This window comes from Anoplopoma fimbria, chromosome 15, assembly GCF_027596085.1.
Source record: "Anoplopoma fimbria isolate UVic2021 breed Golden Eagle Sablefish chromosome 15, Afim_UVic_2022, whole genome shotgun sequence".
Lineage (NCBI taxonomy): Eukaryota > Metazoa > Chordata > Actinopteri > Perciformes > Anoplopomatidae > Anoplopoma > Anoplopoma fimbria.
This window is the reverse complement of record NC_072463.1, coordinates 16,263,249-16,277,722: the sequence shown is the minus strand read 5'-3', so window position 1 is coordinate 16,277,722 and position 14,474 is coordinate 16,263,249. Positions and strand designations below refer to the sequence as shown.

General features: G+C 36.9%; 1 protein-coding gene across 1 annotated transcript; it reads left to right on the top strand.

Annotated features, from left to right (window-relative positions):
- Window positions 1-3,344: 3,344 nt before the first annotated feature.
- Window positions 3,345-14,116, top strand: LOC129103564 (calpain-1 catalytic subunit-like). Its single transcript, XM_054614085.1, has 21 exons — window positions 3,345-3,581; window positions 3,967-4,036; window positions 4,262-4,380; window positions 4,491-4,624; window positions 4,728-4,902; window positions 6,255-6,329; window positions 6,496-6,581; window positions 7,671-7,745; window positions 8,204-8,364; window positions 8,626-8,792; window positions 9,139-9,150; window positions 9,239-9,447; window positions 9,698-9,734; window positions 9,894-9,962; window positions 10,265-10,322; window positions 10,450-10,511; window positions 10,986-11,054; window positions 11,255-11,333; window positions 12,285-12,404; window positions 13,698-13,750; window positions 14,035-14,116. The coding sequence occupies exons 1-21, from the start codon at window positions 3,345-3,347 to the stop codon at window positions 14,059-14,061; spliced, it is 2,094 nt and encodes a 697-aa protein (XP_054470060.1). The 3' UTR covers window positions 14,062-14,116.
- Window positions 14,117-14,474: the final 358 nt, after the last annotated feature.

Sequence of the window (14,474 nt, the reverse complement as noted above, 5' to 3'; positions counted from 1 at the left end):
TTTGTAGGCCTACTGCATCCAGCATTGTTCATTTGACAATATTATGTCTTAGCTAACTGCTGTTAAAGATACAGGCCCTGAACTTATGAACAAGCCAGGACAGCATGAATGAATGAAAGAAAAAAAAGATAGTCATCTATAGACAGACAGCTATTTTTAATCTCTCTTCCTCCCTCTTCTCTGTCTGTCTATCGGTCTCACTATTACCTATGTCAGCCTGCATACTGTTCTAAGCTGTGGCAGGGTACCTGTTGCCACAGGTGGAAACTTAAATAGTATTCTTCCCATGCTGACAGCAGTAGCCTCAGGCGCCTGTAGGTATTATTATATACAAGAACTGGAGCTTCAGTTTTAGTACTTGCTCTTCCAACGACACTCACAACTTCCCCTTTCTGACTGGAGGTAAGATTAATATCTCATATGCAAGTAACACTTCAATCCAGTTGATTTAAACTTTTTTGCTTCTTGTGGTATTGTCCTAGTTGAAGGCCAAGTTCCTATTGTGTTTATGATGTTGTTACTTTTGAGACACTGAAAACGGTATGAGGGGCTTGCACTCTTTTACTTATAATGGGTCGTTTTGATATTTGTTATATATGTTCCAGGATAAAGTAGAATTTGGACAATAAAAGCCTCCGTGTTATATTGATTTCAGTCAGGGGTTGAATTCACCTCCTATTGGATTTGACTGCAAAATGCATTCTTTCATGTGAACCCTATACGTCTCCATGATCGCCAAAGTTAGACTGGCACACAAGAACAAATTATACTGTGGTTCCTCCTTTAGATGTGGTGCAATCACAGTTTCAATCCACAGTGAAAGGGAACAGTGTAAAACGTTGTTCTGTTCCGAAGCTGATTAACACTTGTGGTTGATACTATCGCTTCTGCTGCTGGCAGTGGGTCAGGTAATTAAAAGTCTATTTGTTTTTAATCATAATGTTGTGTTTGAATCCAAATATGTGATTTCTTTGAGCACACGGATGAATGAATGATATAGACCTAAAACTTAAATTTGTAGATTGATTTCCTATTTTCTTTATCTATTTGAAAAGCATTATTCTACGACTACCAATAATGTTAGACTATGATGGGCACATCAGACAAAAAAATAAATATTTTGCTCCTGTGAAGGGAAATTGAAGGCAGTGACAAAAGCAGCTTGAGGTAATGTTATGATCTATAAAGGACTTTGAATGTAGTTTGGGTCAAATGCCAATTTTAAAGGCTGGTTTGACAATAAATTAGGTTGAAGTTTACCTGTCAGGAAAGTTACCACATATGACGTAGGTAGGCTATTTCACACAGTATTATATTTTGTGGTGTATGAATTATAATTCCATACCATAAAGTAGCCGATGTGGACTTATTTCTAAATATAGGCTAGCATGATACTTTTGAATCTTCTAATAAAACAGAAAATATGCTATATAAACTTAAGATTGTAGGAATTCTAAATTCAACTCAATTACATCAATTTATGTATTTAATATAATAAGAATCTATTTGATCTTTGAGCCCGATGGAAATTGGGGAAATTTTGGGGAACATGGGGATTTTTACAATCCATAAAACAATTGTATGTTTTCCAAAGTTACCTTATTACCAACAAAGTCGTACAAATACGACCTTCCGATCGTAAATATAAGAGCAAGATATTTTGAAATGAACCGGGATATTTTTCTCCCAAGTCGAAAACAACAACAAGTTAGAAATTGCCGGACGCAAAAAATTCCGACTGTTCTAGAAGCACGTAAACGCTCCATCAGTCAAAACACACGGCGGCCGCTGTTCACGTGGACAAAAAGCAGTCAAACTTAACATGTAATGGTCAAACTGACAAACCTCTGTGTTCTTGGAAAAATGTCTCACCAAAGCACGTTATCTTCACAAATACAGCAGATTTAAGTTACTTACGTCTCCACGGCAAGCTTAGGCTGAAGCATGGGTGGACGGGAGGTGGAGTGGTGGGTCATTGCGTCATTAGTTAGCGACCATACCTATTTCTTTAAAAGGTGAATTAGTCTTTCATTGAGCAGGTGCTCCATTAACTTACACATTTTAGCTGTTCAAGCTCAAGGTCTACACTTTGCTGGATTGCTTGCTTCACTGGTTGGAGTTCTGGCTCCCCACTCTGTATTCATTGTGTATTACTATTTCAATATTTTGGGGAGATTCATGTTATTTGTAACATGGCTATATAGTAATAAATAGTGTTTTTGACATAAAACTCCAAGTAAGCATTAAGCACTAAACATGCAAATAGTAAGCTTGTCTTAACATGGTGACCACCTGAGTATATCTTTATAAATTGTATCATAAATGCCATTTCATAAACTGTTACAGTTGTAGATAATAGTGGGAGAGGACATTTAGTTCTATCATTATCTGTTAGATCTTGGTTATAATAATGATATAGCCTTTTAAAATTAGAATCGATTAAAAATTTTTTTTTTTTTACCACTTTTGCATTCCATTTGCTCTGGAATGGTAATATAAATATGTTTAATTACAATGGAGACTTTATAGTATTCATTTGCTTTTTACCTTTTAAAGGAGACCAGAAATATGCATTGTTCGCCTTATTGTTCAGGAACTATTCCTGATTCATTTTGGGAATGTTATTTCATTTTCTATAAGACCTTTATTTAAATTGTAATATTTTATTTTAATGTTTTCAAGGAAGAGAGGGCGAAATGGCAGAAGGTACAGGAGAAGACCTGTACGCATCTATACAAATTAAATATAAAAGTTTAAAAGGTCACCGCAATGATGCCAGACACTTATGGTCAGTAGGAAGTGTAGATATACAATTTTCGTTAGGGTAGTATTACATGCTTTGTGTGTCAACCATGGACAATTAGCTGTAGTTTAATATACATGATGCAGGAACTGAAATGATCACAGAATAAAAGAATACAGATATGTTCAGGAAAATAGTTCATTGACCTCAAAAGCTTATAACAGCCCCACTCTTATTTTCACACATTCATTTTTTACTGTATTCATCTTAATGACTAATTACGAATTTGAAGTTTTATATATACAATTTAATTGAATTTTACTTTGAAGAGTGTATTCCAAACGCAAAGTGTATTTCTTTCGCTTCTTTGCATGCATATTATATGTTCTGTCCACGCATATTTTTCCATACCGTCTCTTGGTGTACCTCTGTGGTTAAATCTGCTGTTTGTGTCACCCAAAAGTCCAAAGTAATTAAGGTAAAGGGGGAAATAAAATAGTTATGGATTAAGATTGATGTGTTAACTCTAGAATATTAAAAGCAATTTTTTTATTGCCAAAATTGTTTTCAATCTCCTTTTTCTGAACAGAACACTGTAGCAATGCCTCCACCGGGTGTGTGTCTGAGCATTATTAATGCACGTCACATGAAAGATGGCATTGGGACCTTCACCAACCCTGAGCGGTTTAACAACCAAGACTTTGAGCAGCTGAAACAGTTCTGTCTCATCAAACAAGTGAGGTACATCGACGACATGTTCCCCCCTGACAGCAGGTCCATCGGCAAAGGGATACTGAGTCCTTCTGACCTGAATCGAGTGGTGTGGCTGAGACCATCAGTGAGTGTTTCATTTGAATCCTTGTTTATGTTTGGCAGGTCGCTACACTTAGCTTGTGTCACGTGCTAGCTTCATAATATTTTTTACTGAGTGAGATTGTTGCTTAAGATTGTTGAAAGCTCCTTAGAGTCAAAAAGTATGTTGTTGATTCTCAGTTATGTGGTCATCACTAGCAAACCTTTCACATAACCATCAGTGAATTTTTGGTTCCATATTGATATAAGAAATATTGCTTAATGCATTTTTAAAGATAAACAGCAGAGGTCAAAGACAAACCTGACAAAGCCAAACCGGCCATTGATGCAGTGTATTGTTGTATTGTTTTCGGACATTTAGGAACATGTTAAACCTTTAACAAGTGTTGTCAACAATTGCTCTGTTTCAGAAAATAGTTCAATATCCATCTTTTGAAGTTGCCGGGGTCTCCAGGTTTGACTTTGGGCAAGGCATGGTTGGTAAGAAAATTGCTTTATTCATAATTATGTGTAATTTGTTGGTCCAGCAATGTCATTTTGAGACAATTGGGAGAAGACAGACTTATGTAGGGTAGAGAATATATTGTACCAATGCATTTTCTTCCCTACTAAGAAATAAGTTAATACTTTGTTAGTAGTATCAATGGTTTGTAATCTGGAAACCCCTCTCACCTCCCTGCCAACTCAATGACCATTTTCACACAGGAAACTGCTGGTTTCTCGCATCTATTGGAGCTCTGACGTTCCAGGATTTCATCCTAAAGCAAGTTGTTCCTTTTGAGCAAAGATTTGATGAGGACTACTGCGGGCTGTTCCACTTCAGGGTAAATCATTGCTGGAAGTGTTCAGTGGTCTAGAAGTGGGTTCTGCTAAATAGTAAATAACGCATTTTGCTAAAAATCTATTTATATTCTCTCCTTTCTCAACCACGCAGTTCTGGAGATTTGGAAGATGGGTGGATGTTGTCATTGATGATAAGCTACCAACAGTTGATGGCAGACTAATCTTTGTTCGGCCGAAAGACCCAACTGAGTTCTGGCCTGCTCTGCTGGAGAAAGCCTATGCCAAGTATGGAAAAAACATTGTATTGTGTCAAAAAATGCTTTTTCACAGAGTGATATTTGCCTTTTTTGGAGATTTTAAAAATTAATTTTACACCCAATTGTGTCAGAGTGTGTGGTTCCTACTCAGACATGACTGCAGGAACCCCTGCCGAGGCTTTGGTGGACTTCACTGGTGGTGTTCACATTTGTGTTGAGCTGCAAGACCCTCCCGTAGACCTTTGGGAACTGATGTGGAGAGCTGGTCAATCCAAGTCACTGATGGGCTGTGGTACACAGCAGGGGGTAAGCCACATGTACCACACAAAACCAAGCTTAAACTGGTTCTTCTTGCTTTTATGTGCTAAAAAGTTTCATAAAAGTATTCGAAGGCTCAGATTATTTTAGCCAAAGTACATGATTACATGGTAATTTAAAAAATGTTTTTGAGATGTTTTGTATTCGTGTATAGTAGCCCCAATCTTCAGTGTTTGATAGACGGCTGTTCGATGTGATGGCCTTTCTGGCTACCAACGTTTTTACTTGTCATGTACCTTACTTACTCAGTGCTGAGCATGCCTTAAAATACCAGACTCATAATAGGGAGAGAGGTATCCTGCTCCTTTAAATATTAGCATTATTAATAAGAAAGCAAGGATGAATGCTGTTGCAGGTCACAGTCTAAAAAAATGAAATACACAATATCAAATAGCACTATGACTAAGTCTACATTGAGAAAGGGAAACACATGGTCCAAAGTGCTTTCCTTAAAGTTTTATCTCAAATACGTGACATAATTTTGTGGAAGATTAAATTAAGAGAAAATTTAAAATTAATTAATTGTTGTAATTGTATGAATTACTAGTTTTTTTGTACTGGTTATTTGTCCCTGTGAACATTGTTAATTTATACCTTCCAAACTGACCCCTAAGTGGCTCCGCAGAATCTCAGTAGTCTTAGTCTGGTCTGGTAAATTTTGTGAATTGAGCACTGGCATGATTTCAGTATAGTCCACACTCCTTTCATGAACAATAAGAAAACAGCTTTTCCGTTAAATGAAAAGTGCTTGAGGCTATTGCCATGTTAGACGTTTAAATGGTGTGATGGAAGATAGGGTGTGATCAGGGTTCACACCCATTGGTTGTACTCTAAAGATGCATGAAAGTGATTAATCACATTTCCTGTTTGATGCCGCTATCACATACATTCAACCAGTTCATTTTGAATGAGTTGACACATCATTTTTTTACATAATATTTGTTTCATTCAAAAAAAATAAAAAGACATGTTGATGTGATAAAGTTGGCTAATTGGAAAACATTAATGGAAAAAAAGGGAACATAATACGGGTCATTATTTCAGGCTGAGAATTTTGTGATTTCCCCTTTTGTACTTTTATATTGAGCTAATCTAATCTTCCTGCCAAGAAGACAGTTTTTTTAATACACGTTAATGTGTAGCTCTTTTTTATTTATTTAAAAATCTTAACTACATTTATAATATTGTATATTTAGCTGCTGTTGCCAATTATGTTATAAGAGAGGTAAACAAAATCAAATGTTAGTCTTCTTTTAACTTAATTTGTTTCATGTTTAAGGAAACGTATGTTGCACAAGTTGACCTGCAATGATAACATATACAGTATCTATCTCTTGTAGGACACCTCTGCCAACACTGTGTTACAAAATGGATTGGTCCAAGGCCATGCCTACACTGTCACGGGTTTGAAGCAGGTGAATTATTTTTAAAGGCATGATTTTATTTGACCAACAGCTAGCAGTCAGGATTTTAAGTTTGTAGCCTATGTTTGCTAATGATTAGGGTAATAAAGGCCTTAAGTGGGCCTCTACTGTATAATGGCAAATAACAATTGTGTTTTCCCTCATAATTGCTGCTAAGATGATGAGCCAAGGGCAACTGGTACACCTGCTGCGTTTGTGGAACCCCTGGGGCACAGGAGAGTGGAAGGGAGACTGGAGTGATGAGTAAGAGCGACCCTGAATACAGTGACTTTTTCACGCAGAGAAATGGCTGCAATTTACAACCTCAGGAGATAGAACACTGAGATTATTTCCCATTGACAAAATTGTACATTCCCGATGTATTCATTGTCATAGACCTGGAAATTTCTTAAGAATGCAAGTGCAATTTGTGTTTGCTTTTTCAATATAACCTCTAAAGTGATAAAGTATTTGTGTAATTCATGTGTAAAGGGGTTGAGAACATTTTGCACAGAGCCATGAGTGGCCTTTCTGTAGTTGTCTTATAATAACTTTCTCATTATTTTAAACTGGTTGTGCCAGTTAAACCCAAAGCATGACCAGGGAAGCCATGTTTTGACAGGTCTTTAGATTCATATAGTACAATGGCATTGCTTTTCACATTAGCTGAATAAAAAATATACAAAGTTTCTTAGTTTCCTAACTTTAACCAATTTATTACTTGTCCATACCCTAGCCAAAAATTGCAGCAGAAGTTAAATGTATGTTTCCCGTTAATGCTGGTGTCTCATTCAGTCCTTCAAATCATACTAGATTGTTGCTCTGCACATTTTGATCTATAATCCCCTCAGTTATGTGGGGTTTTGTGTTTGCGTGACAGTGCTAAGTATACTGACGATGTTTGGAAAAGAGCCATGAGAAATCTTCAGCTGTCTTGTCTTTGCACTTTGAACACAACTGGTTTTGACAGTTTTCACGGCAAGCCAAGTTTTGTTGGACTGCAAATGCAGCTTTATGACATTTTGCCAGCGAATGATCTGTTACCTTTTTCTATTTAATGCCATAATGCCATGGAAACTATTGTCAGTAATCACACAAATGAATCCGCCCAGTTCAACCACATTGTGATCAGTTGATCACTCAGCAGCTCTACTGCGGCAGTTGGGAGTTAAGTGTCTAACCCAAGGCACGAATGCTCAAGTGATTTTGTATTGTACTTATATAGTTATAGTAACCGACCACACCCCGTGTGCTATTGGCCCTGAGATTGTGCCCCCTTTTGGAAGAGTCAATTGCCTCTCTTGATAACAATATTGCCTCTTCTCTTTCTTCCCTAACAAACTGCATCTAAAGGTCGCCTTTGTGGCAAACTGTGAGTCCTCAAGATCGTGAGTCGTGCCGTTCAATTGCTGATGATGGGGAGTTTTGGTAAGTATGCTAATAACAAGTTTGGTAACAGGCAAGTCTAAAAATTCCAAAATGCAAAAAGTTTTGTGACATGCTTAAACAAACGGAAAGCAATTACCACCACATTTTTTGTTTGTTTTCTCAATAACTTTTGTGTAAAAAGTAAAACTATAATAGTAATATAATAATAATACTTAATAAGAAGTATAATAATATTTATACTTAAAAAGGATTAAAAACTAGTTTGTATTTTTACATGCAAAAAGTACAGTGTAAGTAGGTACATACAGTATACTCAATATCTACATATTTTTTTCCTTAAGGACACATGTGGCCAAGAGAGGCATCATCATTTAATTCTCGATTTATATTGCAATTTAGTATAACTTGAAATATAGATGGATTGAAGTGAATCTCAGAGTAACACAAAAATGTGTCTTCTAAACGTCTAAATCTAAATGAATCCCCGATGTCAACAGGATGACCCTTGAGGACTTCTGTAAGTTCTACACTGATCTTGACATCTGCTGCTTGTGTCCCGACTTCCTTGACGGAAACTCTTCATGCCATTGGAAGACCTCCTTCTATGAGGGCCGATGGGTTGCAGGAATAACTGCTGGAGGATGCATGAATAACTTCGGTACTTCCACACTATCTGGTGAAAAAGTGTCCCCTCAAAAGCAGTATACGGAGACTGGAGTGTGCCAATTTTCATTGCGAGAAAAACTTGAAAAAAACACACAAACACTATCCATAACTATCCATAATTTCTGTCCGTTTATCATTGATGCATAGTAGAAGAATTGGGTTTAACCATTTAAAAATGATGAACAGATTTGCCTGTCTTCTAGCAAAATGGCAGAATGCTTTATGCTAAAATGTTTCCCTCTTTGCCTTCCAGACAGTTTCTGGACTAATCCACAGTATCGTGTCAAGATTGATGATTTACTCAGTGAATGTTCCGCACAACAGGGTGAGAAAAACATTCTGGTGTCTCTCATGCAAAAGCCTGACAAGAGAAACAGACGCCTTGTCCAAAATCTCCACATTGGCATCAATGTATATGAGGTAAATATGACCCTTTATTGTTCTTCTGACAGTGCAAGGACTATTATAGAAATATCATGCATAGACGTAGAAGGTAGCTGTTGAAAGTATTCACATTAAATTAAAGCAAAAAGGAAACTTCTGTAGGCTCAGTCATTCTGTATAATCGTAGTAAACGAATATCAGGGCTGAATCACAAAGTTAGCATTTAAATTGTTGAGACCTATGTCACTTTAAAAGATGCAACGAAACATCATAAAACATCTGTTCTCTAAACTATATGTTGAATGCAGCATATTCAAAGTCTCAAGTATTCACAATTTTTTGTCCCCAACAAATACTTAACTGTCTTCTGATTTCTTCTAAGGTGACTGAAGAAGTAAGTAACATTTTCAGTCTAATCCTCATACACAGTACATGACCAATTACATTGTTCAGTTATTAACAGAAATATATATTTATCACAGTACAAGGCACAGAGGGGGAAGTTCCCAGAAACTTTCTTCCGCAAGAACAACCCTGTTGCCCAAACTAAAGTCTACAAGAATGGGCGCGAGGTGATGGAGTTCTTTAGACTGAAGCCTGGCGAATACCTGATTGTGCCGTCCACATTCAATCCCAATGAGACGGCCTCCTTCATCCTGACCATCCTCTCCAAGTCAGAGACCCACGTCCAGTAAGAAACTTACAACTCAAGAATTCATCTTTAAAAAAGCATGTACAATCAATCTGTATGCCTAACCCCACAATAAAACCTGCCTTTTAATAACAAAAAACAAAGATTACTGTAAGAAACTGTAATGTCATTACTGAATTTCAAATAGACATACCTTACAATATTTGTTACTGTCATGTGTTACTAAGTAATGCGTTATGCTAAGTAATGCTAGGTAATGTACTGATGTTTTTTTCCTCTTTCCTCTTAGTGAGAATTCTGGTGGCCATGACCACGACCATAACGATGTAGAAGAGGTGTGCAACATTTTTAAATATATTGACAATCTTCAAATCATTTTGGAATTGCTGTTGTGTTACATGCTGGTTACTGTGTTGATTGCATAGATAGAATATGACACAAACATATTGAACAGTGCATTGATTCATGCACTCAATCTTTTGCAGCCCACACAAATCGGGAATGGAGAGAGCGACGGAAAAAAGAGAAACCTTTTCCGTCAGTACTCTGACAAGGTAATTTGTGTGTCTTAAAGCAATAGTTCAACAATCTGGAAACTATGCATCTTGCCTTGCTGCATTATCTGCCAGTGTAGACTCCGAATAGTTATTGTCTGTACTGTATTTTCTATATTTGAGCTTAGTCATTTTGGTGCTCTAATTTCTTCTCCATTGCATCAGGAATCTGCACCTATGTGATTTATATCAAACTCATGTGTAGCGTGCTGTTATTTCCCCTAAATATAAAAGTAACCAAGATTCAGACGACCAAATGTGAGCCAAATATGAGTTCTTCTTTGTTATTATTTAATTTCCAGTATGAAGAAGTGGATGCTGAGCAGCTTCAGAGGCTTCTAAATGAAAACATCCTGAAAGGTTTGGACTGTAAACAACTCCAAGAGTATATGACAGCATATGAGCCAACAAAATACTCAAATAATCTTGTATAGCACTGCTTTGTCAATTTAAGTGCCTTGCTATTTTTCTTTTTCGTTTCATCTAGGAGACTTGAAATCTGGAGGCTTCAGCATTGATGCCTGTCGTAGCATGGTTGCTCTGATGGATGTATCCTTTAATGCCAGATTCATTGTGAATTGGTGTTCTAGAAAAACATTCTTTGTTTATCTCCATATCAGCTGTAAGTTTTGTTTGAGTAGGAATTTCTTCTCAGTGTAGTTGCACAAGACACATAAGTGCACATGTCAAAACCTGCCTGCCCTTTTAGTGTTTTCACTCATTTGAATAGACGAGAAAGGTCAGTTTAAGACATGAAACAACATGTGCTGCTCTGATACCTTAATGTTTAAGTACACATGTCAAAACCTGCCTGCCCTTTAAGTGTTTTCACTCATTTGAATAGACAAGAAAGGTCATCTTAAGACATGAAACAACATGTCCTGCTCTGATACCTTAATGTTTAAGTACACATGTCAAAACCTGCCTGCCCTTTTAGTGTTTTCACTCATTTGAATAGACGAGAAAGGTCAGCTTAAGACATGAAACAACATGTGCTGCTCTGATACCTTAATGTTGTCTTAGGCATCAATCAGTGGCAAACTAAACGGTGAGGAATTTGTTCGTCTGTGGAACAAGGTCGACACGTACAAGGTAAAATAAGGACGTGAAGTGAGGGTTTAAACATTTCATAATAAAACAAAGATGTCAGGGGCCTTCCTAGTTATTACAGACATGACCGTATGAGTTAACTCAAACGGAGGGTTAGGGTGCGTCCTGTTTTAAGTTGATAAGGTTTACTTGCTGGGTCGAGCTCAGACTTTTACATAACTAACTGTCTTCTCCTTCACCAGGACATTTTCTTCCGTTCTGATGTTTCAAAAACAGGAACACTCTCACTGAGTGAGCTGAGGAACGCAATCATGGCTTCAGGTAGACAATCAGCCACATCCATGTGTCTACTATAGACAGACCTGAACCATCCAGGGATTTTTTCTCTTAATTTGAATTCTTACGAATTAAAATCCAGCCTACGCAAACTGTTTCTTATGTTAACCCATAAAACAGTTTTTTTGTTCTTCTGAAACAATGCTTTTAAACCAGTTGTCAAGTGTCAACAGTAACCAAGAATACACAAATCTTCCAACAATGGGTGTTCATAAATATTTGTATCATGATCGTGCATGCGTGTTAGCCTCGCTATAATAATATCTCTAGTGGGCTTACATAACAGATCCATTTAACACTCTAGCTGTGACTGGCAGTCAGAAACCACAAAAGCAGAATAGCAGCCTGTGATAATCCCATCTAGTAATTATTTATGTCACTTATGCTAATATTCCACAACAGGGTTTAAATCATGGGGCTACAATGTATTGAATGTATATGATGTATGCAATTTTTTTTTTGCTGTGGCATGTTGCAGGAAATCTTAAAGAATGGGTTTGAGTTTTTGGCCATATTCCCAATCTTAATCTCTTAAAGCGTGATAAAAGTACAGCAGGCTGGTCTGTCAACGATATACTTAACTTGATGTTGATCCACAGCTTTTTTTTTTGACTAACAGTGATGATGAAAATGTATTTACTTAAACAGATTCCAGCCACTTAACATTTTTTATGATCCAAATGCAAACAGTCCAAGCACCCTTTTTCACAGCAGACATTTTTACTTGTCGTAGTAGGAAAGGCAGAAGCGTTACTCGTCACACTTACTATGGGTCTGTTATATTCACGTATCCTAACAGTACATGACAGTGTCATGGCTTAATGAAATAGACAATAATCTTCAAATTAATAATTTAATTCATCGATTGAAAACAATGGTTTGTTGCAGCCCAAATATAAATCATGCCTAAAGTTTTCCCCGATGTATGTTGGTCAGGAAAGAGGATCAGCGATGACATTCTGAATTTGATGGCTCTGCGTTACGGTGCCTCCTCTTCTGGACAAATAACACTGGAGAGCTTCATCAGTCTCGTCCTTCGCTTTGATTGCATGAACCGTAAGTAGTGTTGGGATGCCAACACAAAGACAACACTAAAATTTACATAAATACTTTTCTAAAAATGTATCCTTGACTTTGAGTATCTTTAAGGTTTGATCAGAAAACTATTTTTTCCTAATTTTCAAAGTGTAAATCAAATTTACCATGAAAGAGCTGCGTAATACCAAGTTGTTGTTTTTTCAACAGCAAATACAAAAGTACTAGGAATTAAATTTCAATCTCTGAAACAGTCTAACAACTTGAACCCCAAAACAGACTGTAAGGAACACAACAGTTCAAACTGTCTTTTCTCCTCTTTAGGGGGGTTGAACTGAAAAAGTCAGATCAGGCAGCCAGATCAAAAAGACTAAAGCAGAAAATGCAGTTGGCTAGTGATCTTACATACATGAACTGGTGAAATGTATGCAAGAACTGTTCTCTATATATACTGAGGCTAATTGGTGAATAGGCGCAGCTGGGTAGCGAGGTGATTAAGTGCACCTGACCACCTCAGTACCGGGCCAGGGGCTGAAAACTCAACGGGGGCTGCTAGTGGTATAAAGACCAGCGGAGAACAGGACATTAGTGCAAGACTGTGATCAGGACGCAGAGGAGTGAGGAGAAGCTAAAGCAGCTGTCACTGTGATAATTGTGCTACATTGATTGAAAAAGTGTCACAAAAAGTAAAATCATCATGTGAACATGTCCTTGAAAATAGTCATATCAAAGCCTGTTCAACACCCAAACATACATGGATTCCTATGGATCCAGACAATAACTCATCCATTCTTTTTTTAGCAATGTACAGGGCTTAAGGCTCGATTCCAATTGTTCCAATTGCAGCTCTTCTGGGAATGACACAATTTACATATTTCTGCTGATTTATTAAATCAGAGTTCTACAGAGTGAAACATCACACCAAATTTAGCAGATGTAAAGTAATGTAGAAAATGTCAGGTAACAAACATTATCAGTTTCTGATAATATTCTTGCTCTGACACTAAAAAGGTGTTCTTCCCCTGAGTTATGAAGTATAATGTGTATTTGCATTTGCTTGTAATATGAACATTGGCAAAACGAAACATGGAGATAGTGTCTGTCCTGAATTCTCCAGCGCCACCATTTGGTTCACATTTGTGGTTTAAAGGTGAACATGGCAAACATTATATGTGCTGAACATCAGCATGTTAAGATTGATATTGTAAGCATGTTAGCTTGTTGATGTTAGAATAAACAGCCTTCTTTTGTCTGACTCCCTCCTCTTGCCTTCACAGTTTCTGGAGTAATAAATATGTTTGCTTTTCTCAATAGAAATCTTCAGCCAGTTGTCTAATGGAATGCAATTAACTCTTCTCGAATCAGAGGTAGGCCAATACAAGTAACAGAAGTGTTGTGAATTTTTGAAATTTGTTGGTAATTTCAGTTTTCAACCCTTCAAAATGTGCACTGCTGTTGATCTAAAACAAAGTAAGGAAAATATATTATTGGCAAAACAAGTCTGTGTTTCATACCATTCCCCTCGTGTGTTGCACTAGATAATAAGTCATTCTTCTTCTACATATTTTGTTTCCTGTGATGAAGTGATCATGCGTTTAACCAGCAACATACACTGAAGCGCAATAATAATCTATCCCTCCTTAATTTGCAGTGGCTGTACCTTTCGATGTACACCTAATCTGACAGAGAAGATGAACTGCAGGATTAATTTGGAATTACAGCAGCAGATGATGTGAAAGAAAATGAATACAAACGGTGTTCTTCTGCAAATGAGCTTTTACGTGACAAAAGGGCATTTAACTTTCTTAATGTTAGTGGTAGAACAAAAACTGTGTCTTCATGTACTCTTTATGACTATATCTCATGAATGTGTAGTTACATTTGGTACAAATGCTGTTAAGAACTGAAATTACATTTTTCAGTTAAAGTTGAATACTGATTTAGAGCACAAAACACAATGGGAACATAAACACAAAAAAAATGTATAACCTATTCCACTTTTTAAGACCTAATTTTAGTCTCTCTGATGTACTTTATCATTTTTGTGGGTTACTTAATTTTTGTATTACTAAAAAGCGGGCTTTTTTCCCT

Coding starts and splice junctions, on each gene's coding strand:
- LOC129103564 (XM_054614085.1), top strand. CDS start 3,345: ATGCCTCCACCGGGTGTGTGTCTGAGCATTATTAATGCACGTCACATG. Junction 9,963..10,264: donor TCCGTCAGTACTCTGACAAG/GTAATTTGTGTG, acceptor TTTAATTTCCAG/TATGAAGAAGTGGATGCTGA. Junction 11,334..12,284: donor GAACGCAATCATGGCTTCAG/GTAGACAATCAG, acceptor TATGTTGGTCAG/GAAAGAGGATCAGCGATGAC.